This window comes from Poecilia reticulata, chromosome 15 (genome assembly GCF_904066995.2).
Source record: "Poecilia reticulata chromosome 15, P_reticulata-male-v2, whole genome shotgun sequence".
NCBI lineage: Eukaryota > Metazoa > Chordata > Actinopteri > Cyprinodontiformes > Poeciliidae > Poecilia > Poecilia reticulata.
Window position 1 is genome coordinate 20,121,614 of NC_088844.1, and position 13,976 is coordinate 20,135,589.

General features: G+C 38.3%; 1 protein-coding gene across 34 annotated transcripts in view; it reads left to right on the top strand.

Moving 5' to 3' along the window:
* LOC103477041 (neurexin-1a) overlaps window positions 1-12,623 on the top strand; it is a 264,906-nt gene extending 252,283 nt beyond the window's left edge. For all 34 annotated transcript variants that reach the window (XM_008429897.3, XM_081616361.1, XM_008429894.3 and 31 more), the window contains one exon: window positions 10,807-12,623. In XM_008429897.3, the coding sequence (XP_008428119.1) occupies window positions 10,807-11,111 (305 nt within the window). In that variant the 3' untranslated portion in view covers window positions 11,112-12,623. The remainder of the gene's footprint in view (window positions 1-10,806) is intronic.
* Window positions 12,624-13,976: the final 1,353 nt, after the last annotated feature.

Consider the following 13,976-nt stretch of genomic DNA (forward strand, 5'->3'; position numbering starts at 1 on the left):
GACTGCAAACTCTAAGCACCAGCCAGAACCGAAGACACTTTGTGCCCGTGCCAACCTCTGCACTCATGTATGGCTGGAGTATGATAATGTTTATGCATAAGTGAACCCAGGAGGTGAGCTCTGAAACAGTCTATTATGTGAGCCGTACATGGCAAGGTCAGCTGTAGATCACTCTGTATCTCAGAGGATTCCTGTCCCCCAGCGGTGCCTTCCAGCCACTCAAAGGCATGAATTGGGTAAGCTTGCTTATTGCCATGCTTTATTACCCTTACTTCCGGAAACCATGGAGGAGCACAGCTTATCACTTGGCAGGACTCAGATTAGATCACGCTGCACCAAATTGAATCCTCCCCCCTGGTTTCAGAACCCACAGAGGAATACAGAGGGCCATGATGCAGCAACACATCTGATTTGTAAGAGGAGGAGGTTTCAGGAGTGCTCAGATTCTCGGCAGCCCGTCTCTGACAGCTGAATATCACTACAACCGTGATTACAATACCATGTTATACTGCTATCTTTGTGATGCTTATTGGGGGGGGGCGGAATTGCAAACCACAGTGCTGAAGGTTTTTGCTTCAATAAGTTTCCCCTCAAATTCTTCGCAAAATAACCAAAATATACAGTATGTAGAGAATCTGCATAATGACCTCACCTCCAAGGTGTTCTTATATAAATGCCGAATAAATCTTGGCATTTAGCTTAAACAACTTCTGCAGTTTTCGCCGAGTAGGAACAGCTCATTTGAAGGCCAATATGAAGTGCCGGCCAATCAGCTGGAGAAAATATAGATACAGACTTGGCTGTGTGAAAATAGCCCAGCGAACAGTCTGGCAAGATCACAGCTGGCACTGATTTTCCAGCCCTAACCTCAGTTTTCATGGTGAAAGTTAATGGAAAGGGTTGCTGCTGAGCTGCATGGGGTCAGATGGAACGGATGTCTCTTACCTACCTGCCTCATTTCATTGGCATCAAGCCTGCCGCTGTTGGAGGGGGCGAGGAGGTGCAGCTGCTGTATGTGATCCACATCCAAGGTTACATGTTACACTCTGCAAATGTCTTTGTTCCACATTATGTTTTGTTATTTTTTCTCATCTCCGTCAATTCTCTGCACACGTATATGATTTTTTTTTGTCCAAATTTGTACAAAGCTTTAGAAAACTACTAATTTATATTACGTTATCAAACATTGCACAGCAATTTGATATAACGATAAGTTGTTTGTTGCTCCAAATATATTTGTTTTAACTGTTAGAGCTGTTATTTAATTGTCTCTTTGGAGGAATATTAAACGTGCCTGGAAAAAGCTACTCTATTCTGGTGTGACAAATTTTCTCAGATATATTAAACATTTCTAATTAATGGATAAATAGTTAGGTCAACTGTAGTAAAACTAAATCACAGAAAACAGCACATCCTTAGTGAGGAAGCTAGCTACTTCTTGTTATCTAATAAAAATATAACTTAACAGAACTTGTTTTTTGTAGCAGAATTTATCAAAAGAGCCTACTATTTAATTGAAATAAATTTTAATCTAAGTCTGACGTGTGAATAGATCAGTCACATTAAATGGTGTTTTAGCTCAAGCAAAGTGATTACCAAAAGAAAATGTTTGCACAAAACCAGACGTAGTGACATTCAATGACCAACTGAAGGATAATGAGCCAGTTTGCCTTAAATCAGGTCATCTCTTTATAGTTTTTAAATTTTGTAGAGATGACTTGCACATTATGTTCAAATGCCTGTCGCCCTAAAGACTTCTCTTTTTCTCCTGTTTATGTTTGTTTCATAACATAAACTGCAAAAACAGACAGTAAATGAGTAGTAAAGCACCTCAAAAGCTAAAAAATGCCCCAGAGAACTGCTGAGAGAATGACTGGGAAGAAAATTTGATGAAATTTGATACATTCAGATGTTAATGTCAGTAAATGGGTGTATGTGTTTCCAAAATTTCAACTCATGACTTTTATTATATGTTAAAATAAATTTTACAATTACAATACAATTTTAAAACCTTTTAGAAATGGTGGATCCCATTAGGCACGAGTATTTCAGTGGTCCCCATGAAGTAATATAAACGTGTATGCGTGTGTATGTGTGTTTGTTCTAGAGAAACACACCTAATGACAAAGGTAACTCTTGATGAGGAGATATGTGACGTTTTCCATTCATTTGATAATTTATGCTCAAAATTCGTAATTGATTGATGTAACTTTTCCTTTTTTCTGCCTTTAGATCTTGATGTGCTAAATGCAGAAATGAACTTCAAAAGATCTCACTGAAAAGAAACTAGAAGGCCATTTTTCAACCAAAGTGTCTCCCTCTTCAAATGTACAATTCATTTCCCCGTTAAGAATGCACAAAATAGAACGAAACCACCTAGAGCATTCCAGCTGGATTTTTTATTTTTTTAGCCTTCCACCATCATTAATTAAGCTCAAAGATTAATTGTGATTTCTTTAAAAGCAATAAGCTCCCTGACAAACGCACCAAGGTGCCTCAGTTACAATTTGAGTTTCACTCTTCTGCATATCTTAAAAAAATAAAATTCTTTCAGCCCCTTACTCTTAGCTGCAGCAGCCCTTCACTGTGAACTGCCCAAAGGCGGGTTAAGGTTAATCATCTCTCGTTTCCTACTCTCTCTGTGCTCTCTCATCATATTCTATCCTCGAGCATTCCGCTGTGACATTAGCAGCTACTAATGTGTTTGACATTTGTTTTAATAGATTTAATTTATGGGTGTGGAAACAATACATAGAGTAAACCAATAAATCAAACAGCAAATGAATACTCTCCTTAACCCCGGTGGCAACGACTGGAATGCACCCAGCCAGGAGAAGAAGAAATAGGGTAAATTATTGTTTTAAAAGTAGCTGTAAGATTAATGAAACATTAAGAGCACTGTGGTGGTTTAAGAGGTCACTGCCCACATTTAATAGGTTACTCAATCATACACAGCTGGAACTCTATATGTTATTTTGTTCTTTGCTGAAAAAATAGACTGTTCTCTTGACTGCCAGTAGCAGCAGTGATTTTAGCCCAAGAAAAAAGAAAGAATGCTTATCACTAATATCATAACTCCAAACCTTTATTCTCATGCAAACTGATATTTCTGGTGGGGGGTTTGGGGTATCTATATTTTTATTTTCCCAATTTATCTCAACATTCCCAAGGAATTTTGCCATTTTGTTTGTTTTCCCTGCACTTTTTCCACTAAGGATTAGGCTATTCCTCTCTTATTTCTACATTCTATTTTAAATGAAGTGTGTTCTGGGAGAAAACAGGATTTCACACTTACTGTCAGTCTTTCTCTGTACTGATCCCCCCACCCATATTTATATTTTCAATTATTCTTGTTTTCCTACTGCACATCTTTCTGGTGTGGTGACATTGATGCTAACACAATGTGTCTGTGCATAAGCTTAAGTAGGGCATGAAAGACTTTACTTCACAGGAAAAAAAAGAAAGAAAAAGCAGAACCACAGGTCATTTGCAGCAATACTATGAGAAAATAAAAGCTCAGAAGTCATGTGGAGATATCAAATAAGTGGAATAATTCCTAAAGATAAAATAGCAATTTCAGTCTTTTAATCTGCAGAAACAAATGTCCCTTCACATCTTGTCAAATCTGTGCAGTGACAAAAACTTTAATCCTCTTGTGTTCTGGCAGCAAGAAAGGATTTTTTTATTGCTGTTATGTCACACAATTATGAAATATCTAGCTTCAGATTATCTACATAGATCACAAATATAGATCGCAGGAACGTGTGAGCTGACACTTTAGGAATCTAATCAAGAGACAAATTCCAGACTTGAGGCATTCAGGCCAAGTGAGCTCAGTCCTCTACTTTCATCTTGGCTCCTTTAGTTGAATCCCTCTGGGGAAAACGGTTTAAACAGCACCATACCTTTTACCGGGCTAAATCAAAGACCTTTTAATAATTCTCCCTCCATTTCATGCTCACCCAGCTCACAGCTCATCATCCACCATCAGCATAAGCGGAGCCACTTCAGAGACACACATGTAAGCTATCACGAGGCACACTGCCAGAGTGTCTCAAGAACATGATGGCTTGCATCACTTCTTGAGGACACAAAGATAATTAAAGAGGGAGGAGGGGGATTTAATAAATGCTTTGGCTCTGCTGCTGTTGATACAGTGACCGGTCCCCAGACTGATCCCCGGCTCTGTGACAGCTTTGACAGCTAATGACATAACTGGATATGTGAAATGTGATAGTGTAACACTAATTTGGTTGACAGATTAACAGCAAAATATCACAAAGCAAACCAACTAAGTCTTGGTTCTTACAGAAGCAGCTCACTGTCTAAAAACCATTTAAAGTATAGCAACTTTCAAAAGTATTCAGACAATTAAACTTTTCCAGAATTTGTCACAACCACAAACCTAACTGAATTGTCAGGTTGTTTGGTTTGTTAAAAGATTGGACTATGTTAAGTGATGCACATCATTTTCTAATCGAGAAATTATGTATCTGAAAAATGTACCTGTAGTGTGTCAAGCAGCCTAGCAAAATCAATGAACAGGAAAATTCTATACAAAAAATATTAAGTTACATTCCACAGAATAATCCATGATTACTTGAATTTGAGAATACAGACCCACGAACAGGGAGGGCTCCACTGCATTTCCAAACTTAAAATTGTATGTTCACATACAGGGTTTACGCAGTCTGACTGAGTTTGAATTGTTTTGTAAAACAATTTTGTCCCCGTCAGCTATAATTTCAGCTCATAGGTGGTTCTACAAAGTACCAACTCAGGAGAAGTGAAGAAAATATTTAAGAAATATTCTATACCATTCATTTTATAGTTAGGCGCTGTTTTATAGAGGTGATTTGCAGAACACCCTCCTAAAACACATTTGATTGTTTGGCTGTAACTTGACAAAATGATCACGTGTGCATGACACTGTAGCACTGCTAAAGCCCATAACTAAACTAAGTGCTGCCCAGGTGATCAAAAAGGATACTTCTCTTTTAAAATGACACAAACTAGTGGCAACGGTTAATAAAAGGTCAAGCCCAGCCAGTTTATTCTATATACGCTCAGTTGCGATAGTCGTTTCATTACCTCCAAATAAGCCTCTCACACGCCTGAAATAAACCAAACCCCACCGCCAATCCCCCACCCCACCCCACTGTGTCTTCCTTCATCCGTGACCCCTATCAACCTGCTCACCCTGTGACAAATTACCAAACAAATGAACCCTCACGCTGGAGACAAATGAGGAAAAATAGTCTTTGAAGAGAACCATTTATTCAAATCCCACTTGACAGGAGGGTATCTCTGATCCTATTTCTTTCCTTGAGTGCATGTGGCAAAAAAGAAGTCGGGCAAAGAGAACTGAAATCCACAACAGGCTTTTAAATGACATGTTCCCTGATGTCTTCGCCAAACGCGGCCCATGTATCCAGGCTGAAGAACCCTGAGAGAATTAGGAGAAAAGATGCTTTCTAAAAAATAAAAAAAAATCGCTGTGGCAGACGGACTCTTGAAGCCGGAGCAATCTCAGCATTTACGTGTTTTGATTGTTCGGCTTTATGGCCGCCATTATTCTTATCCTGCTGTTGCTTTTGTTTATCGCTTCCATTTCTGCATCTCTTCTTGAGAAATACAGGCAAATGATTTGTGGCGAAATGCCTGAAACATTAACTGTTGTCCTTGTAAGTAAACCAGCAAGGACTTTATGATGGCCCTGAATGTGATACTGTAATTTAAATCTCACTCTGGGATGAGATGAAGAGGACAAAGTTATTTTGGCAGCTTTAACACAAGTGCAATCCTTCAAAAGTTAACCCTCCTGAGTTTACCTCCATCGCATCACAAGCGCACCCCTGCTATGCTGCCAAGAAGCCAGGCGCCACTTTAAGGTCATTTTCCCCATGTCTAATTTTACCCTTGGGTACGCTTGAGTAGAGCGTATGAGAGCAGCCATCATTTTAAACACTTGTTTCAGGCGCTATTTCTTTCTCAGTTTATGTGCCTCCGTTCTGAGGTGATGGAGTGCTAATGAACAGACAGGCAGATGCAATTTGCCTGAGGTCCTTATGTGGCTTTCTTGAAGGCCTGATGTCGAACACATTACTGTGCCTCAGCTCAATGTGAGGGAGATTGGGGCTCACGGGTAACAAATGGCCTGAATCATGAGGTTCATCAGGTGATCTAGTGGACTATGGCAGATTCAATCAAGCGGCGGTTTGAAATATTCTACCGAGACTAAGTGAGAGCTAATGAGCTGCTATGAATGCATATCGTTATAGACTAAACTTGAAGGTTCTCTACTAAATCCAGCGTTGTGTATGGTCACTGTTGACTAGTCTTTAAGATATATATATTTTTAGCTTGCCCATAATGAAAGGAAGGAAGAATTGTGGTCAGCTAATTGAGACTTTAACGTCTTAGTATGAATGCAGTCTGGGGGGAGCCAATCAACAGATCCAGGCAGAAGGAAATAACAAAGCCTGGAGCTGGAGGTGTCAGATCACACAAGAAGAACAGCGCACTGTGGGACTTTTGTCACATGGCTCACCCCCTGATATTGCAGATTGTGGCTGCCTGCCTCCTCAACTCTTCTAGCTCAGTTAGCTCACAAGAGGAGTCAGCCAAGGTCTTAGATAAAACCCCCAGAGTTTCAGACCCAGGTCTCTCCCTTCCATCAATCTGTTATCTACTCTCTGAACTCTTTCGACTCTAAAAGGACAGACTGCAAATATGAAAATAGCTCGATGTTTAATGCCTGAACAACGGCTTGCTGGGGACGTGCCTAGTCAACCAGTGGCTTTTGCCCACAAGGCGAGGGCATTCTTCACACCTGTCTGCAAGGATAAGTGGGCTTGTCACAGGCAAAGCTAATCTGTTGCAACGCTCAGTCACACTCAATCCCCTGGTGGAACGCTGCGCTTGTCCTTGAATGTTTGCTGGCACTGGAAGCATACTTGGGCCGCTGATCGGTCTAAACGTGGTGGAAAACATGTCAATGAGGAGCAGCGGCCTCTTGTCTCTTTACAGACAGCTTGGAGGACTTTTGCCCTTTACAGTTAGCACTTTTAATGCTTCTAGCTCCGGAAGGAACAAACTCATCCTAACACAGGGATATATGCTGTCTGCGGAGGTAATTAGCTTGTGAACAGCACAGTTCGGCGCAGTGCCTGTCTAAACATTAAAACGTCACTCAAACGGAGACATAAATTGAGTCTGTATTTTACCTGATAAAACCTGCAACACAGAGACAGCACAAAACAACAAAAGGAGCTATCAAATGCACTGAGTCAGTCTTCTTATGTGTAATCACCCCCCTATTCACTGGTGAAAATTATACTTTCAACGTAATCACACATTTTAACATCACATTGTATAAACTTTGCGTTTATGGTTTCCAGAAATGTTTCCCGTGGTAATTTGTAATAAGTAGGTGGAAAAACATATTTTTGTTCAATCATGAAATAAGGACTGGAGTAGATGAAACAAAGTGCTTACACAAACATCAATACCAGCAAAATGTTGTTGTCTATGTTTCTTTTTGATGTAGTTAAGTTGCTTAGGACTGAAGACTGAGTCCTTGGAGGAGAAGGGAGATACTTGTTGGAAAATACTACTCTGAATAGATCAAAGGAGTTGAAGGATGACTTGTGAAAAAGAGGGAAGCTAAAGACATTTTTAGAGAAATGGTTTCATTTTAAAGCTGAAGAATGCAATTATTTTTACAGCACACCATTAACTGAGAAAAAAAAAACGAGATAAAAGAAGAAGAGCAAATTGAGGCATGGCAGAGGGAAAAACGACAGTGAACATCAGTAAATACAATTAATGGTTGCCTTTATTTTGTTCAAACACAATAAAATCAATGTCATTAGCTTCTGTATCTGAAACGTACAATTTATGCTTCCCAGCTGAATGGGACAGACAGTTTAGTTATATGAAGAAACTCTGAAATGATTTTATTAGAGCTAAGGAGCAACTAGAATAAGATTCAGTGTGATCCAAAATGCTGCAGCTGTCTAAGGGTCAAGTTAACAAAATATTTGAGTACTGAAGCACATGCAAACCTGAATTTGTATGTGCTTCTGATTTTGATACTAGAAGCAGAACCACTCCTAAAACAGATAACGTCTCTCTGCACTAATGCAATTTGCTGAATATTAAATTAGATGTTATGCTTGTATTTAGGGAAAAGGCTATCTATATTGTTTTATATGTCACAAACAGTACAAATTGCTGTGTATTCTGAAAGGCTAAAGCTTTCAGAATATCTGTGTTTCAGAATATCTGCTACACAGATTTTCCACAAAAACATGCGCTGAAAGCTTGTAGCTTAAATATGATCAAAATAAATTAAACAATTTTTGCCTCTGAATAACCTAGTCATGCTGATGCATCACTTGTTTCTCTTACAATCTCTCTTGAGTTGGAAATGTTAATATTTTACTCTGACAGTTTTGGTGAATTGTTATTCACCAAAATTTAAACTTGTTTGCTGGCAATAGTAAGAAATTTGTTTCTGTGTCTTTGATTATGATAGCAGCTGTTGCGTTCGTGCTGAAAAGGGGACAATTGTGATCTGACGCAAAAATAACTTTGAATCTCTTCCATCTGCTAGACTTGCTTGATGTGTTTGTGTCAGCTTTTGTCTAGCGATATCGTTTTTGTGAATCCAGTGAAACAGTTGCAAAAAGATGAAGGAGATTGCAGTGCATTGTGAATTCCCATGTAAGTTTTGAGGAGTTTGTTTGAGATATTTGGATTTAACAAAAAATAAATAAAATCTTGAGTCTTCTATGTGTTTTCAGTGTTTGATTCTAACGCTGGAGACATCAAACTTCACAGTAGAGCAGAAACTCCTGCAGAATTACTGTATATACTAGCACGAACATTTTCCAATGATTTAAGAAGTGAGTGTTTTTATGGTTTAGAGGATTCTAAACCTGACCCACAAGCAGCAAAAAAGCCTGTTTAAGATTTTAGAGACCTGTCTTTAGATAGTTGGGAGACGAGGTCCACCAGTCAGATTCAGTTCAATGCACAATTCAAAGACAAAAAGAAATATCCACAGGAGGAATATATGGACTTGATTTGAAAGTTTTTCCACAGCGTCTGTTTGCAAAAGTCGTGTTTTATTAAAAATACGAGGAAGAAAATCAACCAGACTGCGAGTTTTGCAGAACTGATGACTAACACAAAAATCCAACAGACAGACATGACAGAGTGACTGGGTGATATCAGGCAGCTCATGTGTTTCCAGAATACGTTCGATTGAATGGCATTGTTTTGGAAACAGAAGTGGGAGCAGTCTTTGGCTCAGTCTGCTTAGTCAGCTGAAGAATTGTTTCTTTGTGAGAGATTTATTTTCAGCGACTGTGTGATACTGTCATGCTGGTTGAGTATGTAAGGAAAGCTGAAAATGTTGTCTGTTCATTCATGACTGTGCTCTAAAACGCGTAATGAGCCACAAGCTTTTAGCTGTTTTTCAGTGAATCCCGAACACAGAAGTTTACCTGTCGGTTTTGTCTACAAACTTATCAGATTTCTTTAGTATGCTCCATTTCCCACTTTTTCACTCTTCCATCTCTGTTTTTTGTTTGTTTTTTTTTTTGCCAACCAGTTTGTTCCTCTTGGGTTACCAGGAGTAGGTCTTCCAGTTGTATTAAAAATTTAATCTGTTGTTGCTTGTTGAGGAAGCTTTCAGTTACTGAGCTTTGCTCGGTGGTACAAGCTGCCTTCTGGCCTCTAACATCTACAGTGAATTACAACCGTCTTATTCTCCAAGGCTTTGAGTTAATTACTGTCTGTCTGTGTGTGGGTAGGCATGACTTGCATTGTTTACTATGTGTTTTTGCAATGTGTTTACTAGTTACTTTGTAGTGTTGTGGTAGTGGTTAATTGAAATTTTACATTTTTGTTATTTTCTTATATTTGTGATGAGCTTATCACAAATAAAAGGTTCAGTTTATTTTCTTATTTTGTTACCAAAGGACAAAAGTTTTATTAGAGTATTGTGATTCTTGGTTGATGTATGTAAACAAATTACTGGAAATTACTGGGATCCATGACACTAATTGACAATTTGTCAGAAACTACTAGCAAACTTCCCCTTATAAGAAAATCCAGTGCCTTACTTAAATATTTTTCACATTTTGTCAACTTTGTCAGATTTATTTCAATAGACTGCACAAAGAAGCTCAGTTGGGTGGAAAATTATAAGAAGCTTTCATTAAAAAAAAGTAATAAAAAGTTGTGACATGCATATGTAATCCACACCCTTTTAATCTGATACTTTTAAATAATATCCAATTTCCTTTGAAAGTAATCTAATGAGTGTATTTAATCGACACTTACAGCCTTATCACTGAAACTGAACTAAAATTTAACCTTGTCAAATTTCAAGTTGACAAGGTTGGCAGGTGGCTTGTAGAACCACGAGCAGGAACAAGTGGTTCTACAAAGTAGATATAAATGCATGCCACACTTTTCAGATCCTTATTTGTGAAAATATTGTCGTTCTTTTTCTTACAATTCACAGTTATGCAGTACTTTGTGTGAGTCTGTCTTGTGTAATTTCCATAAAATACATCAAGGTTTGTAGTTTTAATGTGACAAACATCTCTTGAGCATTTTCTGCAAGAGAGCATAACCTCTCTCGTAATATCTAGTCGTAATTCATGTGCCGAATGCAACTTTTTAAAATTCAGTTTTCTGCTTAAAATCTTAATATGATAGCAATGATAAGACTTTGAAGTAAATGCATGTTAGAGCCTGTTTGGTAACTGTATGTATTTGTTTTGCCTGCAGCCAGCCCCACAGGATCTGGACCAAAGGGTTACCCGGGCACGTCAGAGGTCTTCCGGGAGTCCAGCAGCACAACGGGGATGGTGGTTGGCATCGTAGCAGCGGCTGCCCTGTGTATACTCATCCTCCTTTATGCCATGTACAAGTACCGAAACAGAGATGAGGGATCGTATCACGTGGATGAGAGTCGCAACTACATCAGCAACTCGGCACAATCCAATGGCACAGTAGTTAAAGAGAAACCCATCAACAACCCGAAAACCTCCAGCAAGAACAAGAAGAATAAGGACAAAGAGTACTACGTGTGACTGAGGACCCTTTGGTCTTTTCTAGACCGACATCTGTCTCAAAGATGGATCAGGACATAAACATGTGTACAGGATAATAACAAAGATGAACAATATTTAGTCATTTTTTTCTTACAAGCTAATGCCCTACAAAATAAACTGAAAATAAAAATATACATTTCTTTACTCTAAAGAACCCCAAACAAAAAGGACATGCTGTCCAGAGAGAGACTCAAAGGAAAAAGACTGGCTAATATCTAAAGTGAACCAAACAATAATAACCCATGTGTGACTTGTTCTTGGGCCAGAGTAATGTCACCCATCCGTCATGTTTCTGGGAACAGAAAAGTACAGACGCACTTTGCAGACGGAGATTCAGCATTACAAACTGTGCATTTACATTGCCTGTGTTTGTGTGGTTGACTTTTTTTTTTTTTCTAGAGAAAATGGCACACTGCATAAATACATACCATAAATATGCCAAACATTGACTCCAGAAGGGAAAGAAGGAGAAAAAGAAATCTCATGGTGGAAAATTTCAGGCCAAAGCACTCACCGAAGAGGCAGTGAAGTCCGGCCAAGACTTATTTGTTTCACTGAGCTGTTGCAGTGTAAAGATTAGAACAGATGGTTGTTTCTCATGAAATGGTCTGATTTACAAGGACAGTTCTTTGAGAGAGAAAGTGGAGACCTTCATTTCCCACGTGGTGTGATCTTAAAGGGACGCCGTTTCTCCTCGGGTTCCTGGGGATCTGAGAAAAGGTTGTCACCTGGGAGCCATGCACGCAAATTATCTTATTACAGTACATATGTTTATAAACAGTACAACCACATCTATATGTGCTTTCTGGACTGTGACAAAGTGGTGTTTTATAGCCTGTTGTAAAGACGATGCAAAATATAACTGCTCCTCAACCATTTTGGAATAAAATCTATAAAAAAAAAGACAATAAAAAATAAAGATACATATGTGTTAATAGGTGTTGCTAGACATAGAAGATTTTATGAGGACATGTTTTTTTTTTTCTCTTCAGTTGAATGATAATTTGAAATCTCCTTGTTTTTACATGTGTTCCTATATAGTTTTTATACAAATGCCAACCTGAGATAGATAATCCTGGACCAGTAATAGCCTATCCATTCCCAAAAACCACACAAGACACCAACAGTGGAAACTCGTGTGAATCTCTGTCAAGGAATCACTGCCTTTCTCCTCCGTCCTGATTTAGATAGGTGAAAATGAAGAACAAGAATATGAGTGGTGATGATTACGAGGCTGGATGATGACAAAGATTAGGAGAAATAAATTTGTGTGCTTGATTTTTTTGTTTTTTTCCCAAAGTGGTACTAAAACAGTGGACGATGTGTGCTTGGGCTGACCCTAAATCCTGAGGAGAATAGGTCAAATAAGCCTCCATTTCAACTGTTCTGTGTTTGTTCTGTCATTCTGTCTGTCAAATCTGCTTTCCAGACCTGTACTTGGAATGAGTATGAGGAAAAATGACCATGAACTATAAATGATTATGAATTCTCTTTGTTTGCTGCTCTTTTGTTTAATTGCAAGTTTTTTTAATTATTTCAAATGTAGTTCTTGAGTTCTTGTGTAAAGAACTCAAGAACTACATCCTTATTAAAAGTAGTTTTGGACAAGCAAATTAATAAAACATTACCTAAGTGAACTTAAACTAGTCTGATGACAAGCTCTATAATATAATTGCAGGTTTTTGTGGTCCGATTTCCTCCAATCCAGTAATTTTTACTTCAGATCTGATGATATCTGAATTTAAATATCTGTTCATTTTCTGATCCTCAGCGCCTTAAGTATCGTTTACAACGGTGTTGTAAAAAGGAACAGGGATAAACCACACAATCACTGCAAGTTATATTCACCGTATTTATGTCCTTCATCTCTACTTTTTTAATAATTGCAAAACAGGCATCAAGAGGATGCCCTTTTCATGCCTATAATGGCATTCTTGTCAGATTGCTGAGCTGCTAAATTGATTGTAGAATTGGGAGAAATCATGTTTTGCTTGTATTATTTGCTTTTGCTGTTGCCTCTTGCGGAGATCAGCGTTGTAAATGAGAACTAGTTCTCAATCGTCTCGCCTGGTTAAATAAATTCAAGCACTGACTGCTGAGAGAAATTTGGAGAAATGTTGAATGGTTACAATAGACCTCAAAATATAAATGTAGTGGTTTTATATCTTTTTATGCATCTACAGTCTGGGACTCTGTTGAAGTTGAAAATTGAGCTAAAATATTATGAAAAGTGACAAAATTACTCGCAAACAAGCCTTTCTGCCAAATACGAGTTAACTATTTCAGTAAATGAAGTCAAAACATGTGAAAAGGATGTTTTTAAAATATATTTTATTGCATATTGCAACAGCAGACTCTATTGTTAGAGTTTTTGAAGGCTGATATAGCTCTAGTTGAGTTTATTCATTTTTTGGTGGTCTTACATGCAGTAAATGAAGCAAGAAAGGAATCAAACCAGAACAGCTGTGCAGTCTCCACAGATGGTGCACCTGCTCTACCACTGAGCCATGTTGCACCCCCTGAGCCTCTCAGCTCCACGGCAGCTAGATGTTGAGAGCTAAAGCAAATAAATAAAAATAAGCAATGTTCCCTATTTCAGTTAGCCTTCCTATCATTCCTAAAACTCTGTTGCTCCTGTGTACAATTATACTTTTCTTCTATTACTTTTTCTTTTTTTTTTGTTGTTGTTGCACAAAATACAATCAACAAGAATCTCTTATTTTCTCGTTTTGCTCACCAACATTTTTCCAAAGAAGATGATTTTGAGTCCTCCCTCTGCAGGCAACAGATATTCCACTGACAGCAGTTCCTCTGTCCATATGTTTAAACATTTGGCTGTAAGCC